Source organism: Pygocentrus nattereri, chromosome 1 (assembly GCF_015220715.1).
Source record: "Pygocentrus nattereri isolate fPygNat1 chromosome 1, fPygNat1.pri, whole genome shotgun sequence".
Lineage (NCBI taxonomy): Eukaryota > Metazoa > Chordata > Actinopteri > Characiformes > Serrasalmidae > Pygocentrus > Pygocentrus nattereri.
Window position 1 is genome coordinate 49,470,268 of NC_051211.1, and position 25,591 is coordinate 49,495,858.

The following is a 25,591-nucleotide window of genomic DNA, read 5'->3' on the forward strand; positions in this document are numbered from 1 at the left end:
GACAGCACTGTAAACACCTTTTCTCCAAAAAACTAAAAAAAATTTCACATAGCAAACAATTTGTGAAAATTTACACAACATCAGAGGCATTCTGCAATCGGGCACCGAATTAGAAGATATGGGTCATTGAACTAGCCTTTTCCATGCTATATTATATTATATTATATATAATACAGCTCTATGAGGGGTTCTCACCTGCCTGCCGGACAGGAAACTCCACCTGGTCCGACACGATGATCTGCAGCAGAGTTGGAGCAAAGTTGATAATCTTGTAGGACTGGAAAACATGAGGGAACACACAGATTATACATAAGATATGATGGCGGTAAGATTTTGAATGCCATTTTCGGTGCTGTTCTCTCTATGATTTTGGAACGTATTAGTTATTGGGGGCAGTCGTGGGCTGCAGGTTAGGGAACTGGCCCTGTGACCAGAAGGTTGCCGGTTCGATCACCAGGGCCGACAGTCCATGACTGAGGTGTCCTTGAGCAAGACACCTAACTCCCAATTGCTCCCCAGGCGCCGTGGATAGGGCTGCCCACCGCTCCGGGCAAGTCTGCTCACTGCCCCCTAGTGTGTGTATTCACTAGTGTGTATGTGGTGTTGCACTTCACGGATGGGTTAAATGCGGAGGTGGAATTTCCCCGGTTGTGGGATTAAAAAAGTATCACTTAACTTATTGTGTCACTTCTATTATTCTTTTTATTTTACTATCAACTTTTACTCTTCAACTAGTGCCAAGCTGCTGTCTTACATTTTCAATGACTATTTATTTCACTAACTATGGTTTTTATTTATTTTATCCCCATTTGATCTGGTATTTACTAAGTTATTATATTGTTGCAATTTCATTGATTTTTTTTACTTTTTAAAAATGTGATGTTTTTACAACCTGATTTATTTTTATTCCGTATTAGCTCAGCTACACTGTGAATGAGTGTCTTCACAGAAAGACTACTGCTGCCAGCTAAGGCAGTGGTCACCAACTGGAGATCTAAGTTTCTACCGGCTTCACCTCCAACCCTCACCTCATTCAACCGACTCAGGACTTCTAAAGGCAGTAACTAGATACATCAGGTGGAGTTGACTAGGGCTGGAGGTAAAGTCTGGTCTCCAGGAGGGAGTTGGTGAACACCGATTTAAAGGTTACCTCACACTGGATGACAAGCTCAGAGTCGTGCAGCAGGCATTACAAAGCACAGCTATAACACACAGGAAGTGTTGCAGAAAATCAGTGGAAAACATTAAGCTTGAGCTCTTTTTATACTCTATATGTAACGACTGAATGGAATAAAATGTCCAACACAATTAAGTGAATGTCACGTTTTCCAGCGAAACTGAAAAGTTAAAAGCAGGCAACATCAGCTAAGCCCACTTCTCTAACTAAATGGGCTTAGGAGTCATTTATTCAACTTTATACAACAGTTAGTTCCGGCCACGCAAACTGATTGGTTGAGAGGCGTTCTGATCGTGCTGTTATTTCACCATAGCAACACGTTTCATCTCAAACACTAGCCATTTGAAAGTTTTCATTTCTTACTTTTCCACAAACAGAAAACAGACACTTAAGATCACACTTGACTGAGAGCTGATTTGGTGAGACTCTGAAGATGAGACGACACTAAATTCCCAAACGGTCATCACCACTGAGCAGCTTTTCAGTCAGCAGGTGTGACAGAAGATCAGCTGAACAACCTGGAATCAGCCAGAAATGAACCCAACACCATTCATCAAACTAAAAGGACTGTAAGATGCTTTACAGACCGGCTGGAACAAAACAACATTAATACTGATCTAGAAAAAAACTGACACATCTGAGCTGAACCTGATATTGGGTCAGTCTTATGGCTCAGCCTGATTTGGTCAGACTCTGAAGATCCGACACTTTTGGCGAATGGTGTTGGGTTCATTTCTGGCTGATTCCAGGTTATTTAGCTGTTCTTCTGTCACAGCTGCTGATGGAAAAGCTCAGCGGTGACGACAGTTTTGGAACTTAGTGTAAGGAGCTGGAGAGCGAACTGCCGGCTGTGCAGCGAGTGGGCGGAGCTCGTTACTCTGACGTAGCAACAAGCTGCTTGTTAAGGAGCTATAATTTGGTGGAAGGAGCTGAACATTAAAACATATTAAAAGCCGTCTTCACGGCACCAGTTTATTCATTTCTCACTTTATTTATTTAACTGTTGTACAAAAGCAAGAGAACACTCCATGTTCTCACTATAACAACACAGCTGTGATGATCTACGGTGACCAAATCACAGCCGTGATGCTATATGGGATAACACTCCCTGTCGACACTCCCGGTCGCGTTCTATTGCTTAATTGGGGGAATACTTTTTGAATAATTTTAGAATAACACAAATTCACATACTAAATTTGATTAAAACCAATGCAAAATATAAAATCTTGCATTGTAGGCCGATCGTCAGAGAATGCAGCCCATATTAACTTGATTAATATCAAAATTTGTCCAAGTATTGCCATCATCTCATACAGTGTAACAAGCAATAAACTCATGAGATCTGTGTTATCTTAGGCCTTAACTCTTGCTCTGTAGCACTGTGCATCTTGAAGTTAAGTTAACATTATTTTTGTTCATCTAATTTTGTGTATAACTAAACTCTAATTTATTATAATAAATCTAATTTCATGTAAAATACAGCGTGCAGTGGACAAATGCAGGGCAGCAGAAAACATTCAGCCACCTGAACTGACCTGAACCCAATTTTCACCCAGACCTAGAACTATAGGCAGATCATTCCAACAGGCCTCCTGCCTCTGCTGGAGGCTTCGTTTGGAGGAAGCGTTTATCTTCTCTAGAAATGCTGTTACAGCGAGGTCATCATTTTTACTGTCGGTGTGTTTTAACAGGCGCTCAAAGTTAAAGGCGCATTCATTTTCACTACCGAGCCGGATAAATGCTTTTCTGATGAGATCTAAACTGGAGAAAACTGCTTTCATCTTGTGGTGAACACACTTCTGTGTTTCATTCTAGTGAGGCGGCACTCAATGGAGCGGCAATCCAAGCAGAAAATATGTTTCTCTCCACCCCTAAAGCAACTGTAGTATGGCTGGGTGCCATGTATGCCTCAGCCTCGGCAGCATCAGAGGGATTATCTGAGTATTTCTTGAAGGGGAATTATGTCATTTTTTCAGAAATTCAATTGTTGAGATGTAAACAAAGACATTCAGAATGCTTTGGTATAAAATTGTTAACTGTAGAAAAACTTCCAGAGGCTGATTTTGTTTACAGTGGTGGTGATAGGAACCAAGGGTCACAACGACTACAATGCAAACATAACCATTTTATTTACTATTTACCTGCATGTACCTCTCCACCATAAATAGATTTTTTTTTTTTAAATATATGTTTTAAAACACTCAAAACTACACTACATTTCCAAAAGTATTCGCTCCTCTGGCTTCACTCACATATGAACTTGAGTTACATCCCATTCTTAATCCATAGGGTTTTATATGATGTTGGCCCACCCTTTGCAGCTATAACAGCTTCAACTCTTCCGGGAAGGCTTTCCACAAGGGTTAGGAGTGTGTTTATGGGAATTTTGACTATTCTTCCAGAAGCACACTTGTGAGGTCAGACACTGATGTTGGACGAGAAGGTCTGGCTCGCAGTCTCCAAAATGTCTTGGTGCTGAAGCATTAATTTCACAAATGTTGTAGAAGCAGTCTGCAGGCCTAGGTGCTTGGTTTTATACACCATGGCCATGGAAGTGATTGGAACACCTGAACTGAATGATTTCGAGTGAATACTTTTGGCAATATAGTGCATGTTAAACAATGCCATGGGCATCAGGCAACATATTCATAACCATTTTGTGTAATATCTCACCCGGATTTGCATTAGAGCCATGAAACTCCTCAGACGTCTGGTTCCTATCACCACTGCTGTGAACAATTCAGAGTCGAAAAGCATCTCCAGAAGGGTGCATTTCACATCAAACCACTCTAAATGATTCTGTTTACTTCATAACCATTTATTAGTGCAGACATTTTGAAAAAATGGTGGAACTGCCCTTTAAACATACCTTTGTAGTTAAGGTTGTAGACTTTGAATGTCATAATGTTTCTTTTCATTTATAAACACTTTATCCTCAGTAAGAGTGTAAATTACATTATTGAAAAGGTTTACAAAGAGCTGATTTACAAAGAGCAACAATTACAAACTACTATGCAAATTATGTATAATATTGAGTAGTATATTATCACTGTACCTGCAATTTTTATTATAGCCTTAAACAGTCTATCGTAATGTTATTGATACAATGCCAGTTTTAAGAAGAGAGATTTTGCCTAGTAACATGGAGATTGTGGACTCCTGTGACAGCACGGCCACAAATAACCGGCAGGCTGGTGCCACAAACAATATACATTGTTGTCGTTGGGACAAAACCTCATATCTCCATTTTGTTGTTTTTCACTTTTTGACATTATCGGAAAAAGGCAGCTGCCCTTTATGTTGTGTCAAAATTTCACGATGAACAGACCAACAGGAGTGGTCCAAAATGAATTGGAAATAAATATTTATCCATTTACCTCAATTAGAAGTTAAGAACGTTTTTCCTCGTTCTGTAAAATTACATTTTTGGAGATAGGAGGTTTTGTTCTGATAGAGGGCGGCATGGTGGCGTGGTGGGGAGCGCTGTTGCCTCACAGCAAGAAGGGCCTGGGTTCAATTCCCCGGCCGGGTGTGGAGTTCATATGTTCTCCCTGTGTCTTTGTGGGTTTCCTCCCACAGTTCAAAGACGTGCAGCCAGGCTGATCGACCATGCTAAATTGCCCCTAGTGAATGTGTCTGTCTGTCTGTCCTGCGATGTCCAGGGTGTATCCTGCTTTCCACCCAATGGCAGCTGGGATAGGCTCCAGCACCCCCCGCGACCCTGAGGGAGAAGCAGCTTAGAAGACGTGTGTGATCTGATGGAAGGGATATGCTTGTCTTTTTAGCCAAAAAGGCCCAAACCTCAATATACTGTATACCTCAATTCTAAACAACTGCAATTTAAATTGCAATCACAATCACGGTCAGAAAAATCGCAATCAGCAATTTTGCCAAAATCATTCAGCCCTAGTAGAAAACTGACCTCTCCATTTTTTTCCATTTTTTATGTTTTAGCTAACTTTTAAATACCAGTTGACTTTTACATTGTGTCAAAATATGGAAAAATATCTTATTGCATTGACATATTAAATCTTTTTTCCCCCCTTCTTCTGTAAAGTCACTATTTTGGAGATACAAAGCGACAATACACCCAGAGCTCTGAGCAACCAAGACATGTTAACACAAAGCATCGAAAATCGAACTGAACATTGAACTCAGACCCGAAAAATTGTATCAAACCCCAAAACACATGGGAAGGATACCATCAGGAGCCAGCTACTCAAACTGGGAGTGACAGCCCATGCCCATCACCCCGTGGTTAACGGCTCAGAGGCAGAAACCCGTATTTAACCACTCATGTGGCCTAACATCGCACTGACCCAAGTGACCTGCCATGGTCATTATTCATGGGAGCAGGCTGCAGAGGTCTGAAGTGCTCTGCACACTTACAACCCCATTTCCAAAAAACTTGGGACACTGTGCAAAATGTAAAAAAAAACAAAAAAACATGCAATTATGTAAAACTCATTTAAACTCTCCATGTCATTGAAAATACTACAAAGACAACAGATCAAATGTTAAACTGAGAAAGGTTACTGTTTTTTTTTTAAATACATTGCTATTATGAATTTGATGCCAACAATATGTTCCATAAAAGTTGGGACGGGGACAACAAAAGGCTGGCAAGGTTGTATTATGCAAAACACCTGGTGGTTGATTGGCAACAGGTCAGTAACATGATTGGGTATGAAAGAGCATCTCAGAGTCTTTTAGAAGTGAAGATGAGGTAGGGTTCACCACTCTGTGAAAGACCGCACCATCATATAGTGCCACAATTCAAGAATAATGTCTCTCAACATAAAATAGCAAAGAATTTTCATCGTGTACGGTACATTACATCATTAAAAGACGCAGAGAATCTGGAGAAATCTCTGTATGTGAGGGACGAGGCCAAAAACCAGTATTTGCTGGCCGTGATCTTTGGGCCCTCAGACAGCACTGCATTAAAAACAGACATGATTCTGTAGTGAAAATCACTGCATGGGCTCAGAAACACTTCTGAAAACACCTGTCTGTGAAAACAGTTCATCACTGCATCCACAAATACAAGTTAAAACTCTAAAACACAAAGAAGAAACCAAATATAAACAGGATCCAGAAATGCACTGGATATATATGTATATATGTATATATATATATATATATATATTCAAAAGGGTTCCATATAGAACCGTCTATAGCACATTTATGCATGCTTTCCAATCACAACCCTTTAATGATACAAAGAACCCTTTAATCATGCAAAGGCTTCTTTGAGTGTTTATGGTTCTATATAAAACCGTTTTCTTTAGTAAAGAACCCTTGAAGAACCATCTATAAGAGTGTATATAGGACTAAAAGGGTTCTTCTGGGGTTACAATGTCAAGCTTGTAAATAGAACAGCCCTAGAATCCAACACAACCCATTCTCCACTGGTCTGAAGATCCACTTCTCCCTGCAAAGAACAAATGATCCATACAACTGGTTTTATATACAACCTCGGGCTCTAAATCAACTCGTTGAATCGACTGAAGAAGCATCTTTTTGAAGTGTGTGGGTAAGAGGGGCTCGGCTCGGGGTCTTGGTCATGCACGTCATGCAGACGGACAGACACAAACAGCCCGATTTCTACTGAGGAGACTGTAAACAGCTGAACTCACAGCACACACTTGGTTCCTGAAGCACAGGACGACATGCCTGTAAGCGCTAATGTTCTCCTTTTACCACAGTTCCCCTCGTCCTTCCTCCAGCACGATGAGAAGCGTAAAACACGAACAGCCTGGTTAAACCGCCTCATCAGACAGCGGGGCTGTCCCAACGCTTTGCGTTATCACGTTATAAAAACAATCTCTGCTTCCACTCCTCGCTGCTGTAGTTAGCTCATTCACAGGCTTAGCCAGCTAGCAAGCCACACTGCAAAGTCCGGGTAACCGAGACGGGGGAAAATGCCACAACTGACACGAAGCAGAGCAACCGGGCAAAGCGGAAAGTTTGATCCCTGCGTGGCCGAACCGTCTGCGCGGAGTAACGGCTGTGGGCAGCCGCTCGCCGCCGAACACAAACAGAGGTCTCCTCACCTGGTTCAGCTCATTCTCGGCCGCTATCCTCAGGTTCGGGTCTATGGTGCCTTTCAAGGCCTGTATGATTCGGTTGGGGTCCATGGAGGCCGGCAGAGCGGGCTGATCGTAACTTGTGAGCGACGGCGGAACCGACCGGGCTACACGGGGCTACAGCGGGATACCGCGGTCTGCAAACGGCCGCTGGGCGACTTCCACACGGTCCTGCCCCGTTTACCGGCAAGGGGCGGCCTACCGCCGCAAAAAAGGATAAACACCAACGGTTCACGACAGATCGGTGGTGTCATGGAAACGAGAGGCCAATCGGAGAAGCGCTGAGTCGGCGGTCAGAGGAAACGGCCGCCTGTGTAAACACTTTCTGGAAAATCGGTGAAAACGTCGTTAACTGAGGGTTAAAATGTTGGGCTAAAGACGGTTTTCCACTGTTTTGTGTTAGGCAAATGACGAACAGTGTGTCCTCTTAAGCTCCATGGGACCACCGGTGGTTCCAAAACGCACTTCATAACCTTCATATTTCATAAGCTCCGTTCAGAAGCTGGGCGTCGTGTGAGGTTGTAGCTCTTCTCTCCAGTCGAATAGACGGTGATGTCATTTTAAACCCTTATAATAAAAGAAGCTGAACTCTCTCTTTCTACTGAAAGTCGACCCGTTTTCCCCTCAAATCTGGTCCATAAACTATAAACAGACGGCGTCTCTTCAGTGATCTGCTCTGTAAAAATTACTTTTATAAAATAAGACAAGGAGCGTTCTAAGATTTTTGGTTTTCAGCAGTAAATTGTAAGCATAAAGAAGTATGTGTGATCATAAAACACGTTCTGTTCATCTGAGGGCCTTTTACCAAAAAAATAAAGTCATATTAAAATGTACATTTATTTCATGCAGCTACTGAATAACTGGCCTTACGATTTAGTCAGGTCAGTTCAGATGGACAAACCAAAATACACCCTGGAGCATATTAATATACATCATCTAAGCCACTTCTCCTTCTGGGTCACAGGATAAGTAAAATAAATCAATATAAAACTCAAACAATTTAGATCAAATGGAGCTTTGACATTTTTACTCTTATACTCATTACCACAATATGCACACACACACAAAAAAATTAGGACACCCCAAAATTAGGACACCAATAGTCCGCTCTTTATTAAGAAATGTTCACATATCACTGTCCAATCTGGCTTGTTTTTCTGAAAAAGAAAGTGATTTAATTGCAATTAAACAAATTAACATTGTTTTACTCATGAAACAAAAGATATGAACAAAAATGTGTATTATAACGGAGGAAAAAGTTAGGACACCCTACCCTCGAATAACTAGTGTTGCCCCTTTGGCTGAAATAACTTCAGTGAGACGCTTCTTGTAGCCATCAACCAATCTCTGACATCGATCTGAAGAGAGTTTGCCCAACTCCTCAACGCAGAATTCTTTCAGCTGTGAGATGTTTGAGGGGTTTCTTGCATGTACAGCATGTTTTAAGTCACTCCACAGCATCTTAATGGGATTAAGATCCAGACTTTGACTTGGCCATTCCAGGACTCTCCACTTCGTAGTTTTCAGCCAGTCCTTGGTAGATTTACCGTTTTTTTGGGTCATTGTTGTGTTGCAGGGTCCAGTTCTGCTTGAGCTTTAACTTTTTTACAGATGGTTTCACATGTTCCTCAAGCACCCTCTGATACACAGTAGAATTCATGGTGGATTCTAGGATGGTCAGCTGGCCAGGTCCTGCTGCAGCAAAGCATCCCCAAACCATGACACTTCCACCGCCATGCTTCCGTTGGTACGAGGTTCTTTTCTTGGAATGCTGCATTTGGTTTATACCAAACAGGTCTTCTGTTCTGGTTTCCAAATAATTCAATTTTAGACTCATCTGTCCAAAGAACATTATTCCAGATGTCATGGTCTTTGTCTGCGTTCTCTCTGGCAAACTTCAGTCTGGCCTTAATGTTTTTCTTAGAGAGCAAAGGTTTCCTCCTTGCACACCTCCCATGAAAATTAAACTTGTGGAGTCTCTTTCTGATAGTGGAGTCATGCACTTTCACATCAACAGTGGCAAGAGCCGTAGGTGCTGTAGGTCCTGTGATGAAATTGTAGGATTTTTCATGACTTCTTTTAGCATCTTACGGTCTGCTCTGAGGGTGAACGGCCAGACCTGGGCATGGTCACAGTTGTTTTGAACGTCGTCCACTTGTAATCAATTTTCCGGATGGTGGAACGGCTGATGTCAAAGTCTTTTGAGATCTTTTTAAATCCCTTATCAGACTCATAAGCAGCCACAATCGTCTTTCTGAGGGCCTCAGACAGCTCTTTGGATCTCACCATGGTGCTGCACACCAAACTAATTTTCTGAGATTAAACAGAGCAAGCCCCATTCAAAATGCTGGGTAACGATGTTCTGATCATGTGCACCTGATGTACTACACCTGTGACTGATCTTAACTATTTTAAGTGGGAAAATATGAAGGGGTGTCCTAATTTATGCCTCACCAGAAATTGCATTCTTTTTAAATTACATTTTACAGAAAATTGTAAAAAGGCCTTTCTTAATTTTTAATTGTTTAGTCACATTACTTGGATCCCACGGTATTGTTAATTCATATTAAATATCCACATGTCCAAATATGTAAAAAAAAAAATATATAAAGGATTTCAGAGGGTCTCCTAATTTTTTCACATGACTGTGTCTATATATATATATATATATATATATATCACTCAGGACCACCTGCAGCTCAATGTGATGAAGACAAAGGAACTGGTGGTGGACCTGAGGAGGGATAAGGCACCGGTGACCCCTGTGTCCATCAGGGACACTGTGGAGGATTACAGATATCTGGGTGTGTATATTGACAATAAACTGGACTGGGCTAAGAACACTGACGCCCTCTACAGGAAGGGCCAAAGTCGCCTCTATTTTCTGAGGCGCCTGAGGTCCTTCAAAATCTGCCGGACATATGCTCAGGATCTTCTATGAGTCTGTGGTGGCGAGTGTTATCCTCTATGCTGTTGCATGGTGGGGAAGCAGGCTGAGGGTGGCAGATGCCAACAGACTCAACAAACTGATCCGCAAGGCCAGTGATGTGGTTGGTGTGGAGCTGCACTCGCTGACGGCCGTGTCGGAGAGGCGGACGCTGTCTATGCTGCAGGCCATTATGGACAATGGCTTCCACCCACTCTACGACACAGTGATGAGACACAGGAGCTCATTCAGTGCAAGACTCCTTCTACCGAAATGACCACAGAGCGCCACAGGAGGTCATTCTTACCTGTTTGCTAAAAGGTTCTACATACAACCATTTACATTCTCCATCAATCTGAAGAATAATTTCACCATGCAAGGAACCATTTAAACATGAAATGATTCTATATAGGAACATAGTTCAAAACAGAACCTAGGGCCCATGTTTGAACCCAGGACCGGTTGGTGAGGAGTCTCGCCACTTCCTATTTCCCCCATTATATCAACAGGACAGCTAAACAGCAGAGGGCGCCCACGAGGGAGTCCTTAGTGAATGGCTAAAAACGAAAAGTTAAAATAGTTTCTGATCACTCAGCCATACGGTTTCTTTAATTTTAGAAAGTAGAAGGATGTATTTCACTAAAAAACAGAGAAATCTTACCCATATATTTTACTACAGCAAGCGTGTTTGGGGCAGCAGGGGGCGGGGCTTTACTGCGAGAGCGTGATGATTGATTGGCGAGCGGAGCTGCTCATTGGCTGTTTGCGCTCACTGACGTCACGGGACTACATGAGGCGCCGTTTTAAACTCCTATAACTCGAGTTTAAAAGCTCTTAAAAATATCACGGCGGTGTTAAAATGTTTTATGCTGCTCTGTGTGCAGGAAACGATCGTATTCTTTTACATTAAAAATGTTTAAGCATTGATAAACTAAGATTTTGCTCAACGGCTCCATATCAACCCATTCATTTTGGACCCCCTCGGAGCGCCCTCTAGCGTTTGAGAAACCCAGAAGAAATTGCAGAGTGGAAATTCTCTCTACAGGTTCTCTGTGAAGAACCCTTAAAGAACCGGGCTTTTGTTTGGAGAGTGCTCAAGGTGGCAGCAATGCACATTGTCGTCTTCAATCTGTCATAAAACCGTCGACAGAACGCGGCAAAGATCGCCAGTTAAGGTAGAACCAGTGCTCCGGCGGAGAACAGGCGCCTGTCGCCAGCTTGCTGACCGTGAAGATGGTTGTCGGTGGAAATGTCTTCGCCCTGAACACTTTCTGGATAGAGACGTCTTACAAAAACGTATGAAATGAACGCAAACTCGCCATGACAGCAAATTAAAGTAACGTTAATAGAGGCCTGTTAACGTAAAGTGTTCAGTATTGTAGACCAGAGCTTAGCGAGGCACGAATTACAAAAAATATGCTACCCTGTGTCATTTTTATTTTTACTGAAATGTGACTAAAAAGCGAAACAACAACAGCTTAGCACAACTAACGTTAACGCGTGGAAACGCTGATGAAAACGCGGTTCAGTGCTCTACCCTGTGTTGTCCCGTCTCTCTTGCCGTACTGTTGTCATGGGGAAGTGTCATGGTGGCTGCGGACTTGGTAGAGCTCAAGTTCCGATGTTGGTTTTGTCCATTTGTCGCTGACGCTGGTCAGAATGGTCACTTCGAGCCATAATTAGTAAGTCTGTCAAGTAATTGTTTCCCATTCTGTTGATCCGCGGTGTTATAAATGTAGACGAAGCTGAATTCAGCGGCTTGTTCGCCAGCGTCTTTGTACATTTCCCCGTTCCACCTTAAATACGGCAGCGGTTACGTTCTGGTTACAACCCTGGCGCTGTCGAACTGCTGCGACATTTAAGGTGGAACGGCAAAAAATCGGGGTAGGAGGCCAACTTCAGGCTCGTTTGGTCTCATTTCTGTCCGCAGGCTTTAGACATCATGACCGAGGCCCTGCGCGACGAGGAGCTGCGGCCCGTGCCGAAGGAGAGGGCCATCCTGGAGAGCTTCTTCACGCAGCTCGGCATGTTCTCGTTCGACCGGGCGAAGGACTACGTGGAGAAGGAGAAGGACAGCAGCAAGAGCGCCGGCGCTATCTGGGCCTCGCTGCTGGCCGCGCTCGCCCACCTGGCCGCGGCGGAAAAAGCCTACCACAACATGACTTTCCTCGGGCAAAAACTGGGTGAGCTTACAGCAGAACTTCTCCGTTTATATACGTAATATCTCGAAATAACGACATTTTCTTGAAATATAGCCTTAGTGATTAGCTATTAGGGCTGTCATCATCATGACGTTTTAGCTGACGATTAATTGTCGTGTAAATATTCCGATTAACGGTTTATTGTCTTTTCTTGTAGATTGTTTACATTCAGGACAATCATCAGTTTAAAGTCGTCAAATTGGCATATTATTGATTCATGATTGATCATATTATGATTATGATCCTGATATTAACACATACAGGCAAAGCATCTCATACTGCGAGGCATACATATTAAAAACGTTTTTGTTTTCATGATGAAGCCCAATGACGTCTCTGTGCTTGCACTTATATCTTTTATTTAGGTTTATTCATCTCAGCTCATCGTGCCCAATTCAGTTTGTGTGCTGTGCCACTGTGATGTTTATGGAAAATGAATGTAGTCGCCTTAAATAATTGCAATCATCGCAAATATCAGTGATTTAGCTGATTATGTAATAACGGTGACAGCACAAATAGCTGTAATGAGTTCATTTTGAGATACTGTGTCAAAATAATGAGATGTTCAAGTTCAAGTAATTATTTTGATATATTAGATCTTTAGGAGGCACCATGTTATTATTTTGACACGCTGAGTCATGATTTCGACATAGTCAGTCGTTGGAGAAGATAAGTTTGGTTTTGTATCTCAGTTGCTCAAACTATTGAGAAAGCGTCTTGAAATGTTTACTTTTGTTCTGAAAAATATTGACTGTCAAAATAATGACTTATGTCAAAATACTGTAAAGATTATGACTTACTATGTCACAAATAATGTTTTGGTGTCTCAAACTACTTATTTTCTCAATGTTGACTTACTATGTAAAAGTAATGTTTTTTTTTTTAAATCATATGTAATTCATCTGATTACTCATCTTCTCAAACTGCTAAGTTATATTACATGATAAACATTATTCTGACATAATAAGTCAATATTTTGAGAAAATAAGTCATGTTTGAGCACCAAGACATTATTTGACAGTCATTATTTTGATATTGACTTATTTTCTTAAAATATTGATTGTTTCAGGATACTTTGGCACTGGGCACTGTGTTTCTGAAAACTGTGAAATATAAATATGCTTCTCTCTGAAGTGTGAAAATACTTCTAGAAATTCTTCGAAGGGATTCACTACACAGTAATATCCTAACTGGTTAGTATAGGGTAGCGAGTAATGTCCCTGCCTTCTGTACTGTAGACTGGGGTTCAATGCCTGCCTGGGTAAGAACCCTACACTAGTCCTTGGGCAAGAGTGCTAACACTGCCATTGGTTACCTGTGTAAAGTGATCGCTCTGGATAAGAGCATCTGCCACATGCCATAAATGTTTAGCTTATGATGACCAGACATATCGTTCAATTGACGTGTTCTTAGAAAACCAGTCAGAAAACTTAGTTAGAAGGGTCCACATCATGGAAAATTATATTTCTTCACTTTTTTTTATTTTTATGTAGTACATAAACATTGTCAAAGTTTGCTCCCCAGTCCATAATTAGAAAGAGAGAAGAAAAAACATCTCCTTTTTGTGAGATCACAAAACAGCATTTCTACCTATTAAGCCAAGTCGTTTGGCTCCACCTATTCATGTTGAAGTTATAAGGAGTGTTTCCTCCTGAACTGCTTTTCAAATGAGGCACAATAGAGGGCAACCAATCAAAACAGAGCTCCTTTAAATCTAACAGCCTGTCTAATTCAAAGGGGGTAAAGAAAGGCTGAAAAACGGCAATGTGAAGAAACACAAGCATCGTGAGTGGACTTGAAGGGACAAAGCAAAATAATAGAAAATGAAGGGTGTGGCCCCTTTAAAAACTTATCCTGTGCTGCTAACTGCTCGGTGATGCAGGCAGCTGTTTTTGTACAGCAGATGGCACCAGAGAGCTACAGCACAAAGATACTGTAACATCATCGTTTCGGCACACCTCCCGTGGAGCTGGCAGCCTGGGTGTCATTATGTGTTACTAATGAGAGTCCCGAGGGGAGACGGTCACAGATTTGTATTCATGTGCTGTTGTGTTTGTTTTCAGGTGGTCAGTCGTTCTTCAGCAGGAAGGATTCCATTAGGACAATTTACACATCCTTACACAACGAGCTGAAGAAGGTAGTATCTATGGGCCGTCACCCCCCCGGGGGCTCCAGCCCTTACCTGGAAGAGCTGCTCTCCCATCTGTCTGAGCAGCTGTGCCACTTCACGCAGGCCAGGATGGAGATTGCCGACCTATATGAGAAGATGCACTCACTCAGCAGCCAGAAAACGGTCAACTCTGAGGAGCTGGTGAGCACGTTGGAGAGTATCATGCAGAAATACAGTTCCAGGTCAGTACAGAGTAAGGGCTGTGGCTTTTTGGAGTACACTGTGAATAATATGGAGTATTAGTATTGTTATATAATGTGGGACATTTGCCTAAAGATGTCATTTGTCATGTTATGTAATATTCTGTAGTGCAGCTTTGCACCTCTCAGCCTCGTCTATTTGACAGAATTCAGTTTTGTGTCCTTTTTGTGTTTTTGCCCATCGGTATTCTCTCACTACAAAACTCAGCATGCAAGTACATAATGCACCCATTCTGAGTGCCCCCATGTCAATAAGGACTGCTAGCATGACCACTGATGTGGAAGGTAATAATAAAAAGACATTATATTCGACTTTCTACAATGTCGTATTACAGAAGAAAATCTTAATTTAGGAATCTTGTCTTGCAGCATCCTAAGTTAGGAAATCTCAGTTTACTCGATCGAAGTATGTAATGAAGTTAGTTAGCCAGACAGCTGATGTTAGCCACCGTTACTGAGGTTAAAAAAAAAAAAGGTCAAACGAAACTAAAGCGTGGTAACCTGAAGGTTAAGAACATTGTGGCGGCGTTTGTTTATCAGAGTCGCTGCTCCACAGTTTGTTTAATTTCCCAAACGCTTCAGCCGAGCGCGCTGTTATTCCTCCTAATAAACAGACCCCTGTTCAGCTCTGTCTCCTCATTATTCACCACCATCACTGTAATATTTTAGCTGACGAGTTTTTATCAGTATTAACACAGGAAGGTAATAAGAGGGGACGGTGGAGATCGTGTCTGGAGTGTCTGGCTTTTAAAACGCTGTTAGAAAGTCAAAGCAGTGTTCAGTGTAGATAAATGTAACATCATTATGCTGGTTAAGGTGAACTGCGCTGCTTATCACTGCATAAAACCATAGAAACAGACGGTTAAAACAGCAGTTAAGACGCTCTGGGGTTTGTCTTAAAGTTAGGACAGTATTTAGGAGATTTAGTCTAGTTCGGATGTTTCTGTAATACTGTTTTCTTATCTGAAGATAGTGGATAAGATTCTGAACTTAAGAACCTCTGTTCTTAGTTCAGTTCTAACTGAATTGTCATGGTGACTAAACTGATAATATTTAAGACTTAAGAGGTTTCTAGACTAGTGGAAAAAACACAAACATGCTGGCCTCAAGTATCGCCCCCAAAGTTCCTCCCACCTTCATGATGCATCATCCAAAAGGGTAGTTTCCTAGTCTTTAACCCGGAAAATCTGACGTTAGAGACTCCTTTGAAACTGCTATAGGAGTTAAATAGGCATAGAAAAACAGTGAATAAAGTCAGAGTAGGTTGATATGTAATGCTTTATGTGGAGAAACGTACCTGTTTGGATCTCTCTATTTTCTTTTACTGTCCAAAATGACCAGTGAACCTACATGCATCTGTACTTCTGTAATATTTCAATCAAACCGCTCGATGATTTTGTTTGTCTTAATTTAGTTTTGCTGAAAAATGTGGAATTCACCTTTAACAGTTGCTCAAACTCTCTGACTGCATGACCTTCATGCTGAAGTTATTGCTTCTCTCCTGCTCACATTGTTCTCATTAAGGTCAGTGCTTAATGCAGCCTTTTAGAGAAGAGCGGAGATGTGTAGTGCAGAAGTATTGGCCATGGAGAGCTTATGTCTGAAGATCTCTGACCTTATGGCAAGTACATGATTCTCTGTAGTGTGTCTGTCTGAGACAAACAGAGAGAGTAAAGGGAGTTGGAGGGAGATCTGCAGACGCCCAGTATTTTTGCTGGCAGGATCCATCACTTCCTCCCATGGGAGGTGTTCCTCTCTCTCGTCTCTGGGTCACCATGCGTGGGCTTTCCTCTGACTTGGCTCAGGCTGTCTGTTCTCTCTGTCTCTCTCTCTCTCTCTCTCTCCGGGTCTTTGCTCTCGTCTTCCTTTCAGTTAGCGGAGCTCTCTCTGCTGTTTGTTCATGTACTGTCTCAGTAACATATGCTTTAGCTGAAAACCGTTCAGATCGCATAAATGACAGCATGTAACTAAAAAGACATTTCTCTGAAATATCTAAAGGTCTGGCTCATGTAGCTTCTGACTGTATTGCCAGTGGTGGACCATGAATATTACAGCAAAGCGTTCAGGGCCATAATTATCAAAACATGATATAAAAATAATGAGAACCTCTACGGTAATGCAAATCTCAGCACTCCCCAAGGGTCTCTAGTAGGATGTGAGTGCTAAGCCAATGCTGGTGCACATGAACATATTCTCCTGTTGTTGATCTAAACATGTATGTGAAGTTATAGTAGACAGTGCATAGGTGTTTATAACAGATATTAACATATACAGGTAGATTCACTCGAAAGAGGCCCCGAATATTCCGTGATACATCTCACTAGGATGAAGTAATCTGAATGAAACAGCGTGCCATGTGCTCCTCAGTATATGGAGATTTGAACCAGCTGGGATGCCCCTGTGTCGTAGTAACGAGGTACGCGCTGGACAGCCGTCGTAACATTTACCCCCCATTTGCAACTTCCGGGTGCACACCCCTGTACCCCTTCATGTGTCTGGCACAAAAAATGGAGGTCACTTCCAGCATTGCCTGTAATGCAGTCGATTACACGTCAATAGTATGTAGCATATATTTCGGTTCAGATTGCTTCATCTTAACAAGAATTACAGCAGAGTAATCTGGGCCTCTTTCGAGTGAATCTCCCAGTACTTTAGGTTGCATGTTGCAGTTTTAATGACTCGGAAAAGAAAGGAATATAGCTGCTGCTGCTGCTTTCCTTTTCTAACGAATGGTAACTGACCTTGTGAACCCTCACATTTACATCATAGCTGTGCCATATGTCTGCCAGCATAGCATCTCATTCGAAGCTAAACATGGAGGGCAGTAAGTCTTTGGGCTTAGAACAGTCACGTCACTGCTGAGTAGGCATTACTGGAAAGGAAGCTTTTGTGCAGTTGGCTTCTGCTTTATCAGGATGTTGCAGCGTCCATATTAAATGGTTGCATGAAGGAAAAAAAAAGAAATCACCTTCAGAAACTGTCCACTCACTGTCCACTCTATTAGACGCTCCTACCTTGTCGATCCACCTTGTAGATGTAAAGTCAGAGACGATAGCTCATCTGCTGCTGCACAGTTTGTGTTGGTCATCCTCTCGTCCTTCATCAGTGGTCACAGGACGCTGCCCACAGGACACTATTGGCTGGATATTTTTGGTTGGTGGACTATTCTCAGTCCAGCAGTGACACTGAGGTGTTTAGAAACTTCATCAGCACTGCTGTGTCTGATCAGCACAACACACACTAACACACCACCACCACGTCAGTGTTACTGCAGTGCTGAGAATGATCCACCGCCCAAATAGTACATGGGGGCCCTGACCACTGAAGAACAGGGTAAAGGGGGGCTAACAAAGTATCAGAGAAACAGATGGACTACAGTCTGTAACTGTAGAACCACAAAGTGACCCTATACAGTAAGTGGAGCTGATAAAATGGACAATAAGTGTAGAAACAATGGTCATTTCTGTGGTTTATACCCAGTTACTCACAGCTCTGTAGCCTACTTACAAGTGAGGAGTGGTTTAAAAACCCAAAACATTTGAAGATGTGTGAGAGGAGTGGGAGGAGGAGGAGGCAATAGGCCTAACAGGACACGTTTGGAAGAAGTGCTGTATGTGCAAAGCTTAAGGAGGCGTTGCAGTACAGCTGTGCGAGTTCAGTACCTGACAAATGGTTTCTGCATCTTTGAGCCCTCCCGCTGCCTGCTCAAGGTGAACTCCGCACTCCTGCTGTAGGGAGTCAGCGACAGATAGAGCGAGATAGAGGAAGGCAAGGAAGAATGATGGAGAGAGAGATGGCGAGAAAAGATGCCAGGCCGTGAGTAATCACTGGGAGGAAGACGGAGGGAGAGAGATGCTTGATCTTTGCAGCGTTATCGGATCAGTTAATCAGGTAGCGGTGAGCTCGGCTGTTTGACAGCGCCCACGTGGGGCTGAAATGGCATTAAGGGCTGTTTGGAGAAGCATGACCTTGAAACGTGGAGAAAGTGGACTTCTTGATTAAGCCCCCACTGACCTGCAGAGAAGAGACAACAAAGGAATCTCTGCTTGTGAGGTTAAAATATCTAGTCGTCTCTCTTTTTATCTCTCTGATAGGGTGTGCGTGCGCACACACACACGTGTATGTGTGTGTGTGTGTGTGTGAGACAGAGAGTGAGCGAGAGAGCTAGGATCAAAACCTCATATGACCCCCCCGACCCTATATATATATATAAGTGTGTGTGTGTGTGTGTGTGTTCTTCACCCTTTCTGTTAGTCCCCATTTTTAGTTTCTCTTTTCTCTCCTCCGCCGCCCTGCTCCCTCTTCGCTCTCTCGCTCTCGCGCTGCCTGCTAAGACGTGTAATTAATGTTCAGTCGGGGGTGAAGAATTCACACGCTGCCTCTGAATACAGAGGTGATGTAATGAGCTATAAGCGTGCAGTATTCATGATTCTGGTCTCCAGCACTAATGAGCCAGAGAAGCACGCTGGCATCATAACCTCAACGTCTCCCAGGCAAATGTTTCAGGGATGCTGACTAGATTTCCATGCTACTTTGCCCTTTCCATCCAATGGAACGGCGTTTCCTGGATTGGAGCCCCCCAAACTATTGCCGCTGTCGTGGTTCTCGTCGTCCATTTTGTGTTGATCCTTGTCGGCCATTTTAGCCTCTTTTCCTCTGTAGGTCTAGACGCTTCTGAGCACGACGAGTAACCGGTCCAGTGGCGTTCCCACCTGGACACAGTTAGGCATGGAATACATACAAACTGTGCCCCGCATGGTTTGCTCTGCGTGGTTAGACAGCTTTTCAGTGCAGCAGAACTGTTCACATGGAGTCGCTCCGTGACCAATTTTAGCCACTTTACCAAGTCTGAGGAACAGCTGCTGCCTGTTTACTTCATACATGGGACCCTGAGGTTGACGCGCTGCATCTCTTCCTGACGTTTCTGTAGTTTTTCTTAGATGCCTGCTAGTTCTGACTTAGCAGTACAACCAGTGAGAAACACGAGCAATCACAGTCCGTTTTGGCACAGAACAGAATCATGCAGCCATGTTAACCATGTTGACGATCACTGATCTGCCCCTCAGTTTTTTTCTAAGAGTCTTTTATCATGTTTTGGGATTCCATGTGTGTAGCAGAGTAGAGCTCATATTTTTATATATATATATATATATATATATATATACACACACACACACACACACACACACACACACACACACACACACACACACACACACACCTGACCTCAGAAATGAGAATCATATGAAACCTGAAAATCGGTCATTACACCCTTAGTGCACATGCATGTGTGTATGGTGCAAACAACCTACTTAGGCACTCCTTTTTCGCTGCTATGGAGACCCCACTTCATCACATAGCATTGAATTTAGAATTTTATGTATCTATACTCTCATCATAGAAAGCGTTGGGGGCATTATTTGTTGTTTTGATGCGAGAACATGGGCTTAAATGATGGTAATGCTACTAGATTAGATTTAGTGACCCTTATTAGTCCCACAGCAGGGAAATTTCACCTCTGCATTTAACCCATCCGTGCAGTGAATCATCACATACACTTTAATGAACACACACACACATACTCACAAACTCACAAACACACACACACACACACACACACACACACACACACACTAGGGGGCAGTGAGCACACTTACCCGGAGTGGTGGGCAGCCCTATCTGCAGTGCTTGGGGAGCAGTGTGCGGTTAGGTGTCTTGCTGAAGGGCACTTCAGTTACGCCCTTTTGGCTCAGGGAATTGAACCGGCGACCTTCCGGTCACAGGGCTGGTTCCCTGACCTCCAGCCCATGATTACCCCCAGTATGACATAAAGGTGTAGATAATCAATAATTGACTATTTTACTTGCTGCTCTAATGGTAATTGTTTGCCTCTACAGTGGAAAAGATCTGTTTCTGTCCATGCTACAGGTTCCACCACCCTATCCTGAGTCGACTGGAGGGCAGTTTCCAGGTGGAGGTGGATGTCCTGACACAGCTCCTGCGCTGCCAGGCCCAGATCTCCGAGTGGCACTTCCTGCCTTCGCTGCTTAACCTGCACGGTGCCCACTCCAAGCTGCAGGCGTGGGGCCAGGCCTTCGAGCGCCAGCGTGAGACCCGCAAGCACCTGTTCGGCGGCCAGTCGCAGCGGGCTGCACAACCGCCACACCTCTACTTGTGGCTGCAGCGTTTGCAGGGGGCTCTGCTGGCCAAGTTCACCTTCTACTTCCATGAGGCGCTGAGCCGGCAGGCGCCACCGGCTGAGATGAAGGCCCTGACGGCCCGCACCTCACCCGACTATTTCGGCAAATTGTCCGCCTTCATCCGCAAGCATGACGCCTCCAACGTCTCGCTGGTCTTCGACAACCGAGGCTCAGAGAGCTTCCAGGGCCATGGGTACCATCACCCACACTCGTACCGTGATGCGCCCAAAGGAATGGACCAGTTCCCAGCTGTGGTGTCTCTTCCCGGGGGTGAGAGGCCACTCACTCACTGGCCCAACGTCATCATGATCATGAGTGATCGTGCATCTGAGCTCAACTCACTGGACAAGGTCATGCACTTTTACGACGACAAAGTCCAGAGCACGTATTTCCTGGCCCGTCCCGAGCCCCACTTCACTTTGGTGGTGATCTTTGATGGGAGGAAGTCGGAGAAGGACTCGCACGTGGTGGCCTTCCTGCAGGAGATTTCCACGTCTCTGAGGAACTCCAAACCCTTCAGTACGCTCAAGCCAGGCTCCAAAGGTTGACCTGACCACATTCAGCCTGTTCAGTTGTCAGCCCTTGAAGGCTGTACATTTGCCAATGTGTTGTTTGTGATTGCAGGGGGTTCTGCTGGCCAGGCTCAGCTTCTGCTTCCAGGAAGACCATCCTACATCTAAACGACTTAAAACAGTGCTTAGCCAAAGCGATCCCTCAGCAAGCATGCGTTGATTAGTTATTAATTCCTTTATGGAATTATTTGGTTATGTCTCTCAAGGCCCACTAACAGCATTTCCTTAAATGTTTTTCAGTCGCTCTTTGAGTCCTAATGCTGCTGAAACGGTTTTTATATTTAAACTTTTTTTTTAATCTCAGTGAAACGCCAGAGGTCCAGTAAATGTGCTAATAATTTAGCTTCGTACTGTGAACTTTAGCGACCAATCGTCATCAGACCAAAGTAGCTTTTTTTGCCTGAAGTTGGCCTTTTTACTAGACTTTTGAAACTCATTTTGTCCTTTTTTCTGGTCTTGCTGGGGTTGAGTATTGAAAGTCCTGCTGCTGTGAAGGCTTTGCCTTAATTTTTTATTTGCAGAGCACAAAACATTTTAACAGCCGAGCATTTGATTTTAGGATTCTTTCTTATTTGTGCTCTGCAATTATTTACTAAAATAAAGGTTATTTAAAATGTTTGAATACAATGTTGCAGTTACTCCATGTGCTTGAGTTGAACAACTTCAAACCTTTGAAGAAAGGCAAAGAAAAACAAAAATTAAGACGTCCAGCTATACTTGGGCAGGTGGGGGGGTAAATGAGTCAGTGGGTCAGTCAAACTGTTGGTCTGTCGGTCGAGCTGTCAGTCAGTTGATTTGTTGTTTGGTCAGTCGATCAGTCACACTGTCTGTTGATTTAGTCAAACTGTTGGTTGGTCGGTTGGTCAAACATGTTCTGTTGGTTGGTCGGTCTGTCGTTTGGTCGGTCGATTGTTCGGTCTTTCGATCAGTCAAATTGTCGATCAGCCAGCCAGTCAGTCGCCCAAACTGTCTGTTAGTTGATTGGTCAAACTGTTTGTCAATCAAACTGTCACTGGTTGGTTGGTGACAGTAATGTTTAGTTCTAGTAACTTAAACCTCCAGCCAGGAATATGTGCCACAACCACCCCTGGACTGGCATCAGCTTATAAACTGTTCTATCAAACGGAAGTGATTAAAAAGAGTTGCTGAATTTTCTACCCTCTTCTTCAGTAGGCTGTATTTAAGATGTAAAGTTAATAATTTAGCCTGTCCAAAAAATTCTGTGCATGCCAAAGTAACGTGGCACCAATTCCATTCTGACAGGGACATGGAAGTGTGGCTCCTGACATTTTTAGCAGGATATACATGACGACAAACTGGCATTGCATACTATGCATGCTTGTTCTTTTCTTTCATTTGAATTGTTTAGAGCAGGGGTGTCCAGTCTTACCCGCAAAGGGCCAGTGTGGATGCTGGATTTCAATCCAACAAAGCAGGAGGTCAGATGATCAGGTGTTTGAGGCCTGAGAGGAACTGATTTGAACTAACAGAGTCAGATGTGCTTCAGCTTGTTTGGAGTACAAACCTGCAGCCACACCCTTGGTTTATAGAGAGACAACATGCAGCTGTACACTGCTGATGCTGCTGTCTCTGCTCTCGATTAGTGGACAAACTTTATGCAGATGAGTCGAGCATCAGGTTGGTAAGAGGTGGGAAACTGCTCGTCACTCCCAAAGTCAAGATAGCATGTATCTGACAATGGTGGATAAAACTGATGGAAGTGGGAGAATTATGTTAGTTGAAAATTCAAGTTTTTAAAATAATTTAAAGTTTTGTTCTTTTATTATTATTATTTTTATTTTTGAATCCTGAATTCTGGGAATGCTGCAGCCCCCTCAGCACACCCATTAACCGTTTCCCTGCATTCTAAAACCCTGTATGATAAAAATATCACGCAGTAAAACTACAGCTGGCTCTGGGGCCACTGGAGATTCATCCTACTTCAGCTTGGTAATGCATATTTAAAATAGCTGCCAGCTCCAAGAGGCATTGATTCCAAAAATGGCTTAAAATGACTTTAAGACTGTGCTAATGAACACATGCGGCTAACCTAATGATTATTGCAGTTCGTTTTAGGGAGCAAGTAGCAAAACCATTAATAGCTGGAATAATTAGCTTTACTGTGCTTAGAGAGTGACTGGGGTGTTTGAAAATCAACGGAAAGATCAGTGCCAAATTGGGAATGACTAATAAACAGTTATCCGAGAATAACCAAGTATTTTTGGGATAGAAAAGGTTAAAAAATGCCTTCAAGATTGCAGACAATTTGCTATGTTTCTGCATTAAACAATACACTCGCTAGTATTTCACTTTTCTTTACATGATTTGATGTCACTTGTCCCTTATATTGTGTCAAAAAGGCGTAAAATAAACAGTTCAAACTTTTTTTTCCTACTTCTGTTAATTTACAGCCCTCCGGATACAAAGTTCTCTCACACCGGTAAAGATAATCTCATATAGAAAATACCTTCTTATACAATTAGAATCATAATGGGGTTAATGGGCAGTGTTTATGTTAATCCTGACAAAAATACAAACATCACTGAACTTATGATTTTATACTCTAGCCTAGAAGCCTTTAAGTCTGGATCTTGAATCCAGTTTCCAGTGCTGTATTTGTAATCACTGGTAGTTCATCGCACTGCTTATAACCTAATGTCATGCCTATTAATGATTACAAAATCCAGGACCAACACCTGGATTCAAGGTCCAGAGTTAAAGACCATTATTAATATACTGGTTCATACTGATGAGCTCAGTGACTTTAAACATGCCACTGTCATAGGATGCCACCTTTGCCATGAGTCAGTTTGTGAAATTTCTGTCCTGCTAGATCTGCCCCAGTCAACTGTAAGTGCCATTATTGTGAAATGGAAGTGTCTAGGAGCAACAACAGCTGAGTCATGAAGAGTCAGACTATGTAAACTCTCAGAGGGGCCGTCTGCTGAGTGCTGAAACACATGTACAAATTGCCCATCATCCGGTTGCATCACTCGCTACCAAACTCCGGAAGCAACATCAGCACAAGAACTGCGCATCAGGAGCTTCATAAAATGGGTTTCCATGGCTGAGCAGCTGCACACAAGCCTAAGATCACTACATGTAATGCCAAGTGTTGGGTGGACACAGCACCACTGGACTCTGGAGCAATGGAAACATCTCTGGAATGATTTAAAAAATGCTTCACTATCTGGCAGTCTGATGGACAAGTCTGGGTTTGGTAGATGCTAGAAGAACACGGCCTACTAGAATGCATAGTGCCAACAGTAAAGTTTGGTGGAGGAGGGATAAAGGGCTGGGGCTGTTTTTCAGGGCTCACCTCAGTAATAATGCTGCAGCACAAACACGTTTTTGTCCTTCCAAACTTTGTGGCAACAGTTTGATGAAGGCCCTTTCCTGATCTAGCATGCCTGTGCTCTTGTGCACAAAGCAAGCTCCATAAAGACATGGTTTGACGAGTTTGGTGTGAAGGAACTTCAGTGGCCTGACCTCAACCTGGTAAGCCTTCTCAGAAGAGTGAAGGCTGTTATAGCTGTAAATGGAGGCAACTCCGTATTAATGCCCATGGATTTGGAATAGGATGTCCAATAAACTGATCATAATAATATTCACTGCAAAAAAATTGTCTCTCATCAAATGAAATGATCTGAAATCTATATTTATATTAAATCTATATATTTTATATTTATTTTAAGATTATTGTGCACTTATCATTTAGCTTATTTCTAGACATTGTAACCTGTTTTAAGTAATTTTATTAAGAAAAATTCTCACTATATGAATACTGGCAGACAATTTGGCTGGTTTTAAGCACATTTCTTAAAACGGGCAAAATGATCTGCCAACATAATGAGAATTTTGCTTAATAAAGTAAGTAAAAAAAAGTATGAAAATAATCTTAAAATAAGCTTGCAACAATCTCAACAGGAGAAATATTGGATACATCGACTTGATTTATGATCATTTTACTTGACAAGATGCTGTTTTTTGCAGTGTGATGGTCGGGTGTCTACATACTTTCGCCATGCAGTGTTTCAGCAGTCATGTGTAAGAGGT

General features: G+C 42.8%; 2 protein-coding genes across 3 annotated transcripts in view; one reads left to right on the forward strand and one right to left on the reverse strand.

Annotated features, from left to right (window-relative positions):
- ipo8 (importin 8) overlaps window positions 1-7,521 on the reverse strand; it is a 35,815-nt gene extending 28,294 nt beyond the window's left edge. For both annotated transcript variants that reach the window (XM_017698916.2, XM_017698915.2), the window contains exons 1-2: window positions 7,234-7,521; window positions 196-277 (exon numbers count right to left, since the gene is read on the reverse strand). In XM_017698916.2, coding sequence (XP_017554405.1) covers window positions 196-277; window positions 7,234-7,317 — 166 coding nt within the window. In that variant the 5' untranslated portion in view covers window positions 7,318-7,521. The remainder of the gene's footprint in view (window positions 1-195; window positions 278-7,233) is intronic.
- A 3,676-nt stretch (window positions 7,522-11,197) lies between these two features.
- On the forward strand, window positions 11,198-23,921 carry c1h12orf66 (chromosome 1 C12orf66 homolog). Its single transcript, XM_017698913.2, has 5 exons — window positions 11,198-11,488; window positions 12,123-12,375; window positions 14,457-14,745; window positions 20,692-21,506; window positions 21,588-23,921. The coding sequence occupies exons 1-5, from the start codon at window positions 11,426-11,428 to the stop codon at window positions 21,641-21,643; spliced, it is 1,476 nt and encodes a 491-aa protein (XP_017554402.1). The 5' UTR covers window positions 11,198-11,425; the 3' UTR covers window positions 21,644-23,921.
- Window positions 23,922-25,591: the final 1,670 nt, after the last annotated feature.